The sequence below is a fragment of the Canis lupus genome, chromosome 18 (assembly GCF_003254725.2).
Source record: "Canis lupus dingo isolate Sandy chromosome 18, ASM325472v2, whole genome shotgun sequence".
In the NCBI taxonomy this organism is placed as follows: Eukaryota; Metazoa; Chordata; class Mammalia; order Carnivora; family Canidae; genus Canis; species Canis lupus.
Window position 1 is genome coordinate 42,016,007 of NC_064260.1, and position 16,204 is coordinate 42,032,210.

Genomic DNA, 16,204 nt, shown 5'->3' on the forward strand with positions numbered 1-16,204 from the left:
TGCTTTATAAACTATGTTGTAGAAAGAATTCTTATTTGAGCTTTGTAATTTGCTAGAGACAGTTTATGTGAGTTTTTTGTAATTGTAACTTTGTCCTTGTCATGAAGTTGGCTGTTAAAATGTCCTTAAAGTAGTGGTTTCCTTACAGAATTAATCAGCAGAATTGTTCTATAGTTATTTTTTAACCTCTGTTATGTTAATGGAGGCTATGTGTGTATGTGTGTGTTTATTTTAAACTTCTTTGAATTCTAGAACTTAAAATTTTTTCAAGAATGTTTTATATCCACCATAAGATTCATATTGACCTAACATATTTTTTCTAAGGAAATCTTTAATTCTCCTAAAAATTTTATTTCCTAGGCCAAAGGGGTAAATATCAAAATTTTCTGTAGGCATTGAGGTATGGGAGTTTTTTTCCTTCAGACCATTGTTTTACTTTTTTTTTTTTTTTTTAAGATTTTATTTATTCATGAGAGAGACAGAGAGGCAGAGACACAGGCAGAGGGAAAAGCAGGCTCCCTACCGGAAACCCGATATAGGGCTTGATTCTGGGTTTCTGGGATCACGCCTTGAGCCCAAGGCAGATGCCCAACCGCCACCCAGGAGTCCCTGCCCTTTTTTTTTTTTTTTTTTTTAATTAAAAACATTTTTTTAAGTAACCTCTACACCTGATGTGAAGCTGGAACTCATGACCCCGAGATCAAGAGTCCCATGTTCTACCGTCTGAGCCAGCCTGGTGTTCCTGTGTGCTTTAAAATTTTTTTTTAAAGATTTAATTTTTTATTTGACAGAGAAAGCAAGCAAACAAGCATGAGCAAGGGGAGTAAGGGGAGTGGGAGTGGGAGAGGGAGAAGCAGGCTCCCCGCTGAACAGGGAGCCCAGTGCGGGGCTGGATCCCAGGACCCTGAGATCATGACCTGAGCCGAAGGCAGACACTTAACAGATTGAGCCACCCAGGCTCCCCTGCTTAAAAAATTTTTATACAGAGAACATGAATTTTGTAAATATGAAAAATAACATTAAAATTAGACAATTTTTTCCCTCAAAGGATGAGAAAGTCTAGTTAGGGGAGACTATGAGTACTGTCTTAAGATACTTCAACATCTAAAATGATTGTGAAAGCATTTTAACTCTTAGAACTTTGTGATGTTTGATGTATCCCTCTATCTGCTGACCTCCCTACTTTACAAGAAATAGACTCACTTTCAGAACAGCTGTTGGATTGTAACATTTTGATTTTTCTTTTCTTTTTTTTTTTTTAATTTTTATTTATTTATGATAGTCACAGAGAGAGAGAGAGGCAGAGACATAGGCAGAGGGAGAAGCAGGCTCCATGCACCGGGAGCCCGACGTGGGATTCGATCCCGGGTCTCCAGGATCGCGCCCTGGGCCAAAGGCAGGCGCCAAACCGCTGCACCACCCAGGGATCCCTGATTTTTCTTTTCTTCCACATAGAAAGTAATGACAGCAAATATAAAGAAAAATGGTGAGTTCTAGTTTAGAGACTGCAGTGAGATCTGATGGATCTTAATTTTTTTTTTTAAGATTTTACTTATTTATTCATGACAGAGAGAGAGAGAGAGAGAGGCAGAGACCCAAGCAGAGGGAGAAGCAGGCTCCATGCAGGGAGCCGGACGTGAGACTCGATCCTGGGTCTCCAGGATCACACCCTGGGCTGAAGGCGGCGCTAAACTGCTGGGTGATGGGGGCTGCCCAGATCTTACTTAATTTTATTTTTATTATTTTTATTATTTTTTAAAGATTTTATTTATTCATGAAAGACCGAGAGTAGAGAAACAGGAAGAGGCAGAAGCAGGCTCCTTGCAAGGAGCCCTATGCGGGACTCAATCCCAAAACCCTGGGATCATGCCCTGAGCTGAAAGCAGATTTTTAACTGCGGAGCCACCCAGGCGTCTCCTCACTTAATTTTAATATGCCACTTTGGGATGTGTTCATGGGATATGTTCATAGGTGCAGAGCGGCTTTAGAAGGAACTGCTCACTAACTTTCTGATCTCCGTGGACTGCCAACTCTTAACAGCTGTGTTCAGCTTTTGACAACAAAATGGAGTTGATTATCACTTTTGCCCTATATTGAAACTCTGCTGAAACTTTACTTTTGAGTTGGGAAATATCTTTAATTTGGGGATTATACAAAATGAAGTTTTTTGGTTCCAAAGCTGTTTAATTTTATAGTGTTATGCTTTTAACTTTGAAAGGTCAGTAGTTTCCATTTACATAACATTGCCACTCTTAGCAAAAGAATCACTAAATTAGAAACTGTCACCACTTTCTCATTGTTCTTTTACCTTTTTGTTTTCGGTGAGATTAAAGTAAGCTCTCTGAGTCTGTGGGAATGTGCGATATTTTGGTGATAATGTGGGGTAACTAAGAGTCTACAGTAAGTAGACTGTCTTTTAACCCAGTATTTTTTGGACATCTGTTAAGTTTTTGCTAGTTTCTGTTTTGTACAGATAATTTACTGTAGGCTTTTCCCAGTTTCTTTGTGCTTGTAGCTTTTGTGTGTGGAAAACATTCTTTTTTGCTCCAGTCCCCTCCTCCCACACTACCATCACATAGCTTGGCTAGTGTTTCTTTCCTGCATGACTTCTGTCTGAGTGACGCTGCCAACTTACGGTACTAGATTGGGTGGGATATTACTAGTGAGAAACACCTGTGCCTTCTATTGGCTGCCTGCCCAATTCTGAATGCTGCTGTCTGAGCAAGAATCTTAGGGGTCCATAGAGTGAAAGGAAGTTGGGGTGTTGGTAACAAGCAGCTTGAAAATGTGTAACTGACATTATCAGCCAGTTGGTTATTACTGCATATTGAAGCAGTACTGTTTTGCCATCATATAGCCATTTTAAGCCTTACAGCAGGTTTTCAACAGGGATGTTTCACTGGAGGTTGTTTAGTAAAAGACTATTCTTTAGGTCTGTATTATATCACTAGAGCAAGAGGAGCAGGCATTGCATTTTTTGTTTGTCAGCCCTTTTTTGCTCATGGTTCAATTTCTGTTTGTCTTTTAGTGCAGTTTCTCATGAAGCTTTTCCTGTCCATCCATTCCAATACTGTATCATGGGATATTATTTAGTATTTTACTAGACGCATTTTTTTTTAATTTCAGCAAGATTTTAAGCTTTTTTTTGTGTTTGTGATTTTAAGCTTTTCTGAACATAGAGATTGCTTTATTGCTTAGTGTATTATATAACTTAATTTTTTTTTTTAAGTGAGCTCTAGGTCTGATGTAGGGCTTGAACTCATGACCCCAAGATCAAGAATCACATGCTCTACTGACTGAGCCAGCCAGGCGTGTCATGTATTATTATATAACTTTTGAGGAGTCAGGAATATAGACGCTAAACTATACTCTGTGAGCTAGCCTGTCTTGTAACAGCTTATTGGGCCGAAATGGGACACCTAACTCAAACTGGACAAATCAGTTTCTCCTATGAGAATATGAGATTGTGATTGAGATCTAAGCCTTTAGGGAACAAGGAGATAACCTGAATTCAGAGAACTTTACACATATAAATTCACATGTACAGTCAAGTTCAGGCTCATCATATATCAGGAAGCAGTGAAGGCCAGTTTGCAGAGAGGGATAATTAAGTAGATTAATCCTGAAAGAAGTATAGATGAGAAATGCACCTCTGGAGAGAGAGGCAGCCATCCACATGCATACTAGAAACCTGGTGCTTAAAGACTTTTCAAATATGGCCTGTTGTACTTCTGCCTTTGGATTCTTTAAGATACTCCAGTATCCTTTCAATTAATTTCATTTTTTGCTTAGGCTAGTTTAAAGGTTTCCCTTAGTTATAACCAAACGCTTTGAAAAGAGTACAGAGCACTGTCTCACATCTCTTAAATTCATTTGAATTTTAGAATAGTCAAGCCTAGGATCATGGATGGCTCTTTGGAAGATTGCCCTATTCTCCCCAGAGGCTCCCCCCTATCTTCCACCTCCCACCCCCCACCTCCCATGCTCCCTTAGGCTGCTTGAGGTCTTGGTTCCTCTGACTGTGGTGTAGACTTTGATCTGTTTTGTAGCTTTTGGTATATAGAGCAGTCTGGTACTTTGCTAAATCAAGATTGAGGTTTTGTTTTTATATGTTTTTAATGATTATCTAGTTTATTTGATTAGATTCGTCATTTTCAGCATATGCAACTGTTAATACTGCTATTTCAGAGGAAACTTAAGGTGAACCATCTTTTTAAAATAATTTTTTGTGAGGCATATGGATTAAGTTCTTTTCTAGTTGAGTAACACATTTGTTTTAGTTCCTGACTCTTTCCTCTTAAGGAAAGTTGATGGACTTGAATGGAATACAATAATGTGAGTTGAATGGCAGTTGAGACTTTAAACAAAGGGTAATGGTGAGTGGCTGTGTGCCCAGTTGATGGAGTCTGTCTGGTCTCGGCTCAGTTAGTAACTTCATGAATGATCTGTGATAGGAGCATCACAGTGGTGTTTTTCTCTTTGAGAAATGTTAATGAGGGAGAGAGGGAAGTGCTGAGAAAGATAGTTTAATGCTTTTAATTTTTTCTTCCTATGATCATTTGGTATTTATTAAGTTGAAAGACTTTATTCCAGAAAAATGTAAAATTTCCCTGTAATATTAAGGAGAAGGAATTAAAAATAGACTGGAGCCAACTTTGAAATGTGGATTTGTATACAGTCAGGAAGGAATGGATTTGCAGGGTAGAAAAAGCTGGAAGATATTATTTCATATTGGAGATCAGCCTAATTGTTGTGACTGGTACCTAGCCAGTGTTACACCTTTATGGGGTACACATATGATACTGAGCTGAATGCTCTGCATAGAAGTTTTATTGTCCATAGTTAGTTCTCAGTGGAGAACTAACTATTGGGCCTTTGAGCAAAATAGAGACTTGATAAATAATTTTTAAATATTCCATGTCTGGTTGAATGGCACTTTAATTTTACGTTTTGAGACAGTTCAGTATTGAGGAATAGAAAGAAAATCTTTAAACACTGAAATTGCAAGAATTTCTTATTTGTTCAAATCATTGTCTTGAAGATAATCAGTACTTCAAGTTTTCTGAAAAAAATGAAAGCAGCTTTCTATTGAAAGATATTGAGATGGCTAAGATTTGTACTGTAAAAGCCTTTGTGTCCTTTGTAATCTGGAAACCTTGTGTATATTGCCTGGACAAAATCAGAAGGCTTCAAGACAACCCTGATTCTGGCTCTGTTTTCTGTAGCTCCAGAGAATAAGAAAAGGAGAATCTGATACTTCTGGCAGTCTGTGCTCTCTTGCTTTTCTGGGCCAAGACATGCATTTAAAAATAAAATCAAGGAAATTGTAAACCAGTAGTAAAAACGAATAAAGCACCCAGGAGTTTGCTTCCTCTCATGTCCTGTGTTCTGAGTCCCTCTTCTTTCATGTCTTTAGGCTGGTATTAAACTAATGTGGTAAAACTGTGCTCTAGGTTTGTCTTTCTGTACTACTTTAAGATTTATGGGAAATAATCATGGAAAGACCACGTTTATTATATTTGTTGTTTTTATCATATACTATTTTTGTTTAATAGCCTCGATACATTTACAAGTACAATAAAAAAAAAGCCTGCAGACTTCTTTATTGAAATCAAGTGCTGGGCAGCCCTGGTGGCGCAGCGGTTTGGTGCCGCCTGCAGCCTGGGGTGTGATCCTGGAGACCTGGGATCGAGTCCCGCATCGGGCTTCCTGTGTGGGGCCTGCTTCTCCCTCTGCCTGTGTCTCTGCCTCTCTCTAGCTCTCTCTGAATGAATAAATAAATAAATCTTTAAAAAAAAAATCAAGTGCTGTTTTTACTTATTAATGTTCATTTGTCTGGTGTAATTTTGCTCTGGTCTAAAAGTAAGACCTAGAGAAAGACTTCACTCTGTTCCAGGAAGTGTACAACTTAGAAAAATGTTTTCTTTTAAGTTCTGACTGTTCCAGCTTTTGTGAACAAACCAGATCCACAGACAGGTTTGTAAACTGTTTTCTTAAGGTATCTTCTAAAGGTATGGGTCTCAGGGGAAGCTGAGTGGCAGCACGCATTTAGCTGGGAGTAGCAGTTCATCTCCCTGACATACATCTCTTTGCCACACACAGCAATTTTGGAGGCAGGCTTGGAATTTAAATGTACAGTTCTTTGTTCTTGTCCAGTTTCTTTTATAATCCATCTTATATTTTTTGTGTCTAATATATTTCTAATATATTAAAATATATAATATTTTGAGTATGATCATGTAGAAACTTGCTTTGGAAGACTCAAGTCTTGATAGGAAAAATTCTAAGTGTATTGTATGCAAAATGGTGATCTGGAAACAATAGCATACATAGGTCACTGAAACTTTATGGAGTTTGTATTTATTTGTTTTTATGAATGGGGGAAGATAAAGACGTGAATATATTTTATTTTAAGAGAGAGTCACTAAAACAGTTTCTAATATTTCTTCAACATTGTATACTACATGGTAATATTTCTTGAAGATAGCTTGCTAAAGAAAAATTGAATCAGAGCTTTCTGAATTGCCAGATTCGGAATATCAAAAAATGCTTTGGACCGGGGGAAAAAAAGGCCTGCTGGATCCACCCCCAGGAATCCTAGTGGGTCCCCATGGTAACAGCCTCCTTGCTTACAACTTGTCACTGTGTAACTGTCACTGGAGTTCAGAGAAAAGCCAGTATATCAAGAACTGTGTGGCATTAACTACTCCTTGATAAAATGCTATTGCACATTTGAAACGAGCCAGAAATAGAAAGTTAAAGGTTTTAATTTCTGTGTTCCATTAATTAGATGCTTTAAAAAGCTGCCTAATTATGGTAAGGTGCAGCAGTGGGAAGATCGTGGGTGGCCAAGGCCGGCACAGGACGAGGCCATAGGCACAGGTTACAATCTTCAAAGATTTTTCTTCTCTAATCCTTTCATTTTGCAAACAAGGGAAGTTAAATGCCGAATTTAGGTTCATATAGAAGCAGAAGCAAGGTCCAGCTCAGGCCCTCTAATTTTCCATCCTACTGTTCTGCTGTTTCTACTCACACCTTACATTTACCATGCTTCTACTTTTCATAAATGAAGTCTCAATTTCTAAGATTAGGAAAGGACCTTTAGAGGTTATGCAGAGAAACTTTCTACCCAGCAAAGGAGTGCATTCTGCACCATCTTGGACAGGCAGCCTCTGGCTCTTCCCTCACGTGGGGGTTATCTGTCTAGTTAGCAAGAACCCCACTGCTTGAATTCAAAGAGAAGATAGTTTTACATGGGAAATTTTAAAGTTATATGTTTTGTTTTTCTCCTCTAATAAAATAGCAATTCAAAATCAGACCTTTTTCATTAGCCTCTTTATCTCCATCTAAGTCATGCTTGTCAGTCATGACAAGATAGATAATTATTTAAAAGAATTATGTCCTGCCTAAACCCTAGAACTTTGAAAAGGTAATGCCATATTTGGAACAAGCTAGTCAGTCCTCTAATGGGTTGGATAAATGCTATATTCAGCTTAAGGTATTTTATAATGTGCTTTAGTAAGATGAAATTGATTATAAGCTAGAGTATCAGGAGGCCACAGTATATTTTAAAAGCAAAATCAAAGCCAAATAGGCAAGTGGTTTTGTACTTTTGCGGTGAATTTATGAATGCTTTTGTATAGAGAGTAGTTCATTTAAATGAAAGTGAGTTTTGGGTTCAAAACTAACATTAGTTTAGGCAATTATTAATTACAATGCCAAAACACTTTTTATTCTACCTTTTTAAAAAAAATGTTTTATTTATTTATTCATGAGAGGCAGAGACATAGGCAGAGGGAGAAGCAGACTCCATGCAGGGAGTCTGCTGTGGGTCTCGATCCTGGGACTCCAGGATCAAGCTCTGGGCTGAAGGCAGGCACTAAATCGCTGAGCCACCCAGGGATCCCTTATTCTACTTTTTGGATGGCTTGTTGCTCAGTATGCCAGTCATCAAATGCTCTTGTCAGAGAGAGCTTCAGCTTTTATTTCACTTTTCCTCTTTCAGAATTGCTTGAAAGGTATTAATAGATAAGCAAAAGATTTTTAGCTTCAGGGGCACCTAGCTGCCTCAGTCAGTGGAACGTGGACTCTTGATCTCGGGATTGTGAGTTCAAGCACCACCACGTTGGGCGTAGAGCCTACTTTAAAAAAAATTATTAGCCTGAGATTTTTTTTATACCTTTTAAGAAAAGCACATACGCATATTTTCTAAGATATACAGAAGTGTTTTCAGTTTCTCATAACAGATATTTTTTTCCTCGAAGACTTTACCATACCTAAAAATGGAGAATTTGGCTCCAAGATTAACTTTTCTTTTTGTCTTACCAGAAAATTAAAGTGAAAATGCTGTTGGCAGTCTTTTGCTGTCTTGACTTCAACACAGTAGAGAATGCTATAATGAAAATGTGGCTGAGTTTTTAATATTCTGGAATTTCATGACCACCAGCACTTGTTGTGCAGCCAAGGTAATTAAGGTAATCAAATATCTTAGTCATTAGTAGGTATGGCCTGGCTCTGAAAGAAATCTCTAATCCTAGCTTTATCCCCTGTCCCCTTTTCCTTTTACTCTAAAACATAATTATTATTTAGTTGTTCTGGCTCTTAATTTGATCAGTAAATTTTTGTGTAAAAGTTTATTTACAAAGTTATTCTTTTTTTTTTTTTTACAAAGTTATTCTTGATTAGAAAATATGCCAAATTATAGTGTAATGAAAGAAATTATAAGACTTCACATTGATGGAGGAGGGAGGAGAGACAGAAGAGTGGGATGGAAGAAAGATATGGTTGCATCTTTACCATCTGGTAGACAAGGATACTGGAGGTGTTAGGAACCTCAGTGAGGAGAATAACTTATTTGGGGCATCCCGCTATTAAGTGGTAGGACAGTGTTGGGCTACCAGCCCATACTATAGATGCTGTGCTCTTTTCATGGACTTTTCTAGCTTGTTGAGGCCCAGTCTCATAACAATAATGAAATAATTTATTTTTGTAGCCACTTTTTTTCATGTGGTAATATAATTTCTAATCATTAAATTAGTCATGTAAATTCAGTATCTCATTCTAGAAGTTCTTAGGTTGAGAGAGTCAGGAAAATAGATACATCTATTAACTGCCCTGCTGTTAGATATTTTTTGTGTACCTTAGCTAAACTGTTTACCTGTTTTCTTATGGAAAAGTGAGAATAATTTACCCTTAACAGAAGTGGCATGGAAATGTGATTTTAAGGTAGGTAGCATTCATAGCATCCTCAAGTCTTTCAAAAGAAATGCATGGATCATAATGAAGTTCCTATTGGCAGATAGGTGGAGGTATCCCTCCTATAGGTGATTTATTTTTTTTATTTTATTATTTTTTTTCTATAGGTGATTTAATAGGTAAGAAAATTGGATGTTACAGCTTTATTTGCTTCCCCAGTGAGACATGATGTGGCATTAAAGACCATCATCTCTTCCTGGCCCCCCCCCCCCATTTTAAAATCTGATCTCTTTTGGGATACCTGGGTGGCTCAGTGGTTGAGTGGCTGCCTTTGGCTCAGGGTGTGATCCCAGGGTTGCGGGATCAAGTCCTACATGGGGCTTCCTGCATGAGGCCTGCTTCTCCCTTCTCTGCCTTTCTCACTGTGTCTCATGAATAAATAGATAAAATCTTAAAAAAAAAAAAAAAAATCTGGTCTCTCTCACAGCTCTCATGCCCCACAGCCATCTTTTGGCTCTGATCATTTTTTTTTTTTTTTCCCAAAAGATTTTTTTCCAAAAGAGAGACAGAGAGAGAGAGAGACAGAGAGAGAAGAGAGAGAGACATATTCAGAGGGAGAAGCAGGTTCCCTGCAAGGAGCCTGATGCGGGACTCGATCCCGTATCCCGAGATCACGCCCTGAGCCAAACGCAGATGCTCAACCGCTGAGCCACCGAGGTGTTCCAAGGCTCTGATAATTCTTAATCCTTTTTTTAAATTTAAGATTTACTTTTTTTTTTTTTTGACACTGGCTGAAAGAGAACCTTTTGTTACTTTTATGTACAGAAAATTCAACAGCGTCCACTCAGCCCAGTTCTTTAGCCTTTGCTTTTTCCAGCTTGGTGATGCGAGCTGCCGACTTTGGACCCAGGATGTTGGCTCCTCAGTGGCAGTGGATCTTATCATATCTGTCATTATAATTGGTTCTGATGGCTCTACCAGCTTAGCCAGAGCTCTCTTACCTTCTGAGTTAACCTGTGTGAAGGCAACAGTGGTGCAGGTCTTCCTGTGGACCAGATGCCCCAGCCTGGGCTTCTCCTTGATAATGCATTAGGGAACCTCCATCTTACAACACAGGGCAGGCAGGAGGACATCTAACTCAGTGGGATCCACATTTGTGTGCGATCACTACCAGCTGAGCCTTCTTGTTTTCCACCAAGTGGTGACAGTGTTAACCCCAGCTCAAAGGACAGGCGACCTCTTAGTGGGAACATCTCCTTGCCCACAGCTTTTTTCTCAGGTGGGGCCAACAACCTCTGCTGCTTTTCTTGCTTTGTCTCTGGTCTGTACTTGTGGGCCAGCTTAAGCAGTTGAGTAGTTTGGCAGTCCAAAGCATGGGTAACTGGTTAATCACAGAAGGCCCTTTTAGATGTTTATAGAGAATAGCCCTTTGCCGTTGCAGCTGGATGTAGCACGGCCATTTGACAAAACAGGTAAAGTTTCTTTTAGGGTGGATGTCCTGTCCGTTGCCAAAATTCTTGGACCTTTTCTTGAACAAGGGATTGACTACTTTCTTGGCCTCCTGCTTCTTCACAGTCGCGGGCACTGGGCCACCATCTTCCACTTTGGCTTCTTCCCGTTCTGCATCTTGGGTTGCTAAAGGAGAGAGAAAGATTTACTTATTTATTTGAAAGAGAGTGCGAGGGAGAGGGAGAAAGAGAATCTCAAGCAGACTCCCCACTGAGCATGGAGCCCTATGTGGGGCTTGATCTCACATCCTCGAGATCATGACCTGAGTCAAAAATCAAGTTGGACACTCAACCGACTGAGTCACCCAGGCACCCCAGAAAATTACTTCTTAATTCTAAGTGGCCATAGTCCATGAGCTCCTAGAAAAGAGTGAGAAAGAGAACCCCAGTCTCTCCAGGGGCCTTTCAGTCAGTGCCATGTTTACCAAGCAGTCTGTCTGGTCTGTGACCGTGTCTCTTTTGTCTGAACCCACATGAAGGACTGTCCCAAATGCTATCTTAATATGTGTCCTCACTAGCAGTCTTGTTTTTTAAGCCTCCATTTACAGGTTGATTCACAGTAGGGGAGTCATGTTCAGAAACTTTTTCTGATAGCCTGATTTTCTTGCCTTTCATCTCTTTGCTTCTATTTATGTTCTTTGTACCTCTTCCTTGAGCTTGCATCTTCTGCATAGTTCACTCTATTATATCATCTTTGGGGCTGCAGAATAAAGTTGGAAGATTTTAAAGTTAAAGTTCCCAGAATAATATTGTCGCCCACATTGCACATATGTCACATTTTGAGTTTACTAGTTAAGCCTCTAAATATGTGCTTTATATACAGTATGTGCAGTGTGATGACTTAGGTTGCCATGAGAACCTAAAAATTTTAGGCTTAAGTTGTTCAGTAACAGACACGCATTTTTCTCTTATTGTCTTAGTGGGAGGCTAATTTCTTCTTTTGTCTAATATACTTTTTACAAATTGAGATATTAGGCAGTGACCATTCTCATATATTGCTAACAGGATGGGTAGCTTCTTTGGTTGCTTGTTATCGGTCTCCTTCACTGCAATCTTCCATGCTCCAGTTTTTTTCCTCTGTACTTGTCTCCTGTTACTTTCTTTGGTACAGGATAGAATTAGAAGTAGGAAACTAGAAGCTTTACCTTTTTAAAATGTGCACCTGGTAAGAGAGGAACTATATAGTGGGATATCCCTAACGCACCTGAGGAATTCTGTTCTCATGTAAGCCTCCTGAGAAGAGCTATAGTATTAACATTTGCTTGAAAACTTTTTTTTTAAGTATTATAATGTTAGTCTGTCACCTAAAAACAATTCAGGTTCAGTTTTAAATTGAATACGTTATTTTGAGTAATTTCTTGGCCAGGGTAACTTGTTTATTCTTGACTGGGTTTAGTCATGAGGACTCCCTTCTTTTTGGACCAGGAAGTATAAGAGGAGATAAAAGGATGTTAGAGGTAGAACAGACTGTATATTGTTTAGTCTTAAGTCTGTTTTGGAACACGGACCCCCCCCCCCCCCCGCTTTTGAAAACCTGTAAAAAGTTATGGACCTAATTCCCTATAAATAGAAGTAAAAAAAGTACAGTTGACCCTCGAATAATGAAGAGATTAGGAGTATGCTGACCTTGGCATGGTAGAAAACCCACTTAAAGCTTTTGATACCCTGGGATGCCTGCATGGCTCAGTAGTTGAGCATCTTCCTTCAGGTCAGGGCCTGATCCTGGAGTCCCGGGATCCAGTCCCACATCAGGCTCACCGCTGGGACCCTGCTTCTCCCTCTGCCTGTGTCTCTACCCCTCTCTCTCTCTTTTTTTAAAGATTTCATTTATTTATTCATGAGAGACACACAGAGAGAGAGACAGGCAGAGGGAGAAGCAGACTCCACGCAGGGAGCCTGATGTGGGACTCAATCCCAGGACCCCAGGATCAGGCCCTGAGCCTAAGGCAGGAGCCAAACCGCCGAGCCACCCAGGGATCCCCTCTGCCCCCACCCCCCGCCCCGTCTGTCTCTCATGAATAAATAAATAAATAAATTAAAAAAAAAAAAAAAAACACATGATGCCCCAGAAACTTTGCTAATAGCTTACTGTTGACTGGGAAGTCTTAGCGATAACACAGTTAACCCACATTTTGTATGTTATATGTATTATATACTGAATTCTTACAATAAACTACAAAAAAGAAAGTGTTATTAAGAAAATCATAAGGAAGATAATCCATTTACAGTACTATACTATATCCAAAAAAATCAGCAAGTAAGTGGATCTGTGCAGTTCAGACCCATGTTGTTCAAGGGTCAACTGTGCATAAATACATTCTGCATGTATATGTAAAATTTTGCACATAATATAAAGGAATTTACGGAATATTCATAAACTATCCATGAATTCTTTAGGTCTGTGGACCTTAGATATGGACTGGTCTTCTGCTCTGGGACTGTTTTTCACTTGAGGAAATGAGAAAGAAATAACTAGCCCGGGGCGCCTGGGTGGCTCAGATGTTTGAGCGTCTGCTTTCAGCTCGGGTCATGATTTCCGGGTCCTGGGATGGAGTCCCATGTTGGGCTCCCGGCTCAGAGGGGAGCTTGCTTCTCCCTCTCCCTCTACGTCTACCCCTGCTCATGCTCTCTGTCTCTGTCTCTCTCTCTCTCCCCTCCCCACCACCATCTCAAATGAATGAATAAGATCTTAAAAAAAAGAAACAAATGATTAGCCCAAGGCCACACTATAAGTGGTTATAGCCTTTTTGATTTTGAAGTTATAGTTTGGTTACTCTTAGTATATACAGTTGTGGTCTTTTGCATTGTGTTCTTTATTTTTATTTAGTTGTCTTCACATAAGTAACCTTGGGAAAGTATGTAATAGATAATTAAAGCTATTGGGGTAATATGCTCTTACTCAAAAAATAGCATATTAATCTGCAGTAAGTTACTTTTTGGGAAATCAAAGTTGCTAAAACAGGCTGCTCAGAAGAACTAGTTAGAAAATAAACCCAGTATATACAATTAAAAGTTTTTAATAAAATGTTGAACGCTTGCATGTGTATGTTTTGTTGGATATTAAAGTGCCTCTACTTCTGGAATCCTGATGTGTTCTTTTCTTTTTTCAGTATATCAGATGGTATGGACAAGGCTCTGCCTTGTGCACTAGGAAATCTAGGTAGTGGGATTGAGAGATCAAGTTTGCTGTCATTTAGCGTTCTTTGCTCATCATTACTACATTACCTACTAGGGACAAAGAGAAAATGGCAAAATTCCAAATGGTTAGTTTCTGATAAAATATATTAGAGCAAGTAATTATGGTGGATAACTCCTATCTTGAGAATTTGAAAAGTTTTCTTAAGTTTCAGGGAGGCTGGGGGGGCTCCCTAGTGTATTTATGCCCCATAAGCTTGGTCTAATGCACACGTATATACCAGACAATTCTGTGATAGGAAGGAACTAGGCAGGCCTTTGTTCTCTGGAGTTCCCCTTCATAGCTGAGTGACTGGTGTGTTTTGTAATCAAATATCTCAGACTATATCAGCATCAACACTTGTTTTTCTTTAGAGAGCAGGGAGGGTCGAGGGACAGAGGGAGAGAGAAAAAGAATCATCTTAAGCAGGTTCCATGCCTGGTGCATAGCCTGACATAGGACTCAATTTCATGACCCTGAGATCATGACCTGAGCCAGAATCAGGAGTCAGACATTTAATGGACTGCGCCACTTAGGCGCGCCCTCCACCCTTTTCCCTCCTTTTAAAGGCGATGTAAAGTTTCCTTAGAAGACTAGGCAGAGATTTCTGAGATAGAAGAATATGTTCCTGAAAGTTTGATGTGAGAGATGTTAGAGTAGATGCTAAGTTATAGTCTGAATTCATTTTTCTGTTTTTAGAATATATTTTCTCTGAAGTCAACAGAAACTATACATTTTTAAATTATAGATTCAATTTCAGAAATGGAGGGACCTTAGAAATCATCTAGTTTGGGCAGCCCGGGTGGCGCAGCGGTTTAGCGCCGCCTTCCGCCCGGGGTGTGATCCTGGAGACCCGGTATCGAGTCCCACGTCAGGCACCCTGCATGGAGCCTGCTTCTCTCTCTGCCTGTGTCTCTGCCTCTCTTTCACTCTCTCTGAATAAACAAACAAATAAATAAGTCTTAAAAAAAAAGAAATCATCTAGTTCAAATATTATGGCCTCACATTTAAAGTAATAGCAGGTGCCCTTAGAGTGCTAGTAGGTGGGACATGTGGAAGAATCTAGGTCTGGGCATCCTTTTTCTTAATTTGTAAAGCATTTATAGTTGGTACCCCGTATTTTTTTAAAATATTTTATTTTATTCCTGAGAGAGAGAGAGGCAGAGACACAGGCAGAAGGAGAAGCAGGCTCCATGCAGGGAGCTCGATGTGGGACTTGACCCCGGGTCTCCAGGATAACGCCCTTGGCCGAAGGCGGCACTAAACCACTGAGCCACCCAGGGATCCCTGGTACCCCACATTTTAACACTAGTCAGATGCTATCTCATGTATTAATCATCCCTAAGAACTAAATATTAAGTATTGGAAGTCAGTGATAGTACCATTTATGTTTGTATTGCAGCCCCTGTAATACTGAATATAGTATTCATTATGAGCTAAAGTATGGAATCATTTGAGCCAATCAGCCATGTATTTTTAATCTTGGGGAAAACTCACTCTAGCCAGAAATTGATCTTTTCATACACTTCACATTGAGATGAATCTGAATGAAGGTGCTCTAACCAAAGGAATTTTTGTAAAATAAATATTTGGCTTCTGATTAAACTAGCATCCTGGGAAATTATGTTTTTTTTTTTTTAAGATTTTATTTATTTATTCATGAGAGACACAGAAGGAGAGAGAGGTAGAGACACAGGCAGAGGGAGAAGCAGGCTCCATGCAGGGAGCCTGATGTGGGACTTGATCCCAGGTCTCCAGGATCACACCCCGGGCTGAAGGCGGCGCTAAACCACTGAGCCACCAGGGCTTCCTGGAAATTATGTTTTTAAAATTAACATCAGAGGGGCTCCTAGGTGACTCAGTCAGTAGTCAGTTGAATGTTCAATTCATGATTTTGGTTCAGGTCATGATCTTAGGGTCGTGAGATTGAGCCCCACATTAGGATCCATGCTCGATGATGGAGTCTGAGATTCTGTCCCTCTGCCCCTTCCCCCTAAAATAAATCTTTAAAAAATTACATCAGAATTTATTTTAACTTGTAACATCAGTCCCCACCCCCATAGTCTTAGAGTTGGAATGAGATCTTGATTCTGTAAACAGCAAAGGGTGAGTGAAGGTTAGGGTTGTTCACACAAATGGGGAATAACCTTTTGTTTCTGTGTTCAACTTCATAATTTAAATGACACATTAAGGGATGCCTGGGTGGCTCAGCGGTTGAGCGTCTACCTTCGGCTCAGGGTGTGATCCCGGGATCCGGGATCGAGTCCCGCATCAGGCTTCTTGCAGGGAGCCTGCTTCTCCCTCTATGTCTTTATCTCTCTCTGTC

At 39.7% G+C, this 16,204-nt stretch overlaps 2 protein-coding genes across 12 annotated transcripts in view; one reads left to right on the forward strand and one right to left on the reverse strand.

Moving 5' to 3' along the window:
* Nucleotides 1-11,375, reverse strand: part of LOC125752894 (translation initiation factor IF-2-like) — a 31,460-nt gene extending 20,085 nt beyond the window's left edge. The window contains exons 1-2 of the mRNA XM_049096296.1: nucleotides 11,219-11,375; nucleotides 10,525-10,830 (exon numbers count right to left, since the gene is read on the reverse strand). Of these exons, the coding sequence (XP_048952253.1) occupies nucleotides 10,525-10,830; nucleotides 11,219-11,375 (463 nt within the window). The remainder of the gene's footprint in view (nucleotides 1-10,524; nucleotides 10,831-11,218) is intronic.
* The window catches only part of CELF1 (CUGBP Elav-like family member 1), a 93,277-nt gene that overhangs the window by 9,333 nt on the left and 67,740 nt on the right, over nucleotides 1-16,204 (forward strand). For 3 of the 11 annotated variants that reach the window (XM_035701154.2, XM_049097049.1, XM_035701165.2), the window contains exon 1: nucleotides 8,328-8,465. The exons of 4 other annotated variants lie outside the window; for them this stretch is intronic. The gene's annotated coding sequence lies outside the window, so the exon portion shown is untranslated. Of the gene's footprint in view, nucleotides 1-8,327; nucleotides 8,475-16,204 lie in introns of those variants that run through there. 4 more of the 11 variants (XM_035701162.2, XM_035701166.2, XM_049097047.1 and 1 more) reach the window with 4 other exon arrangements.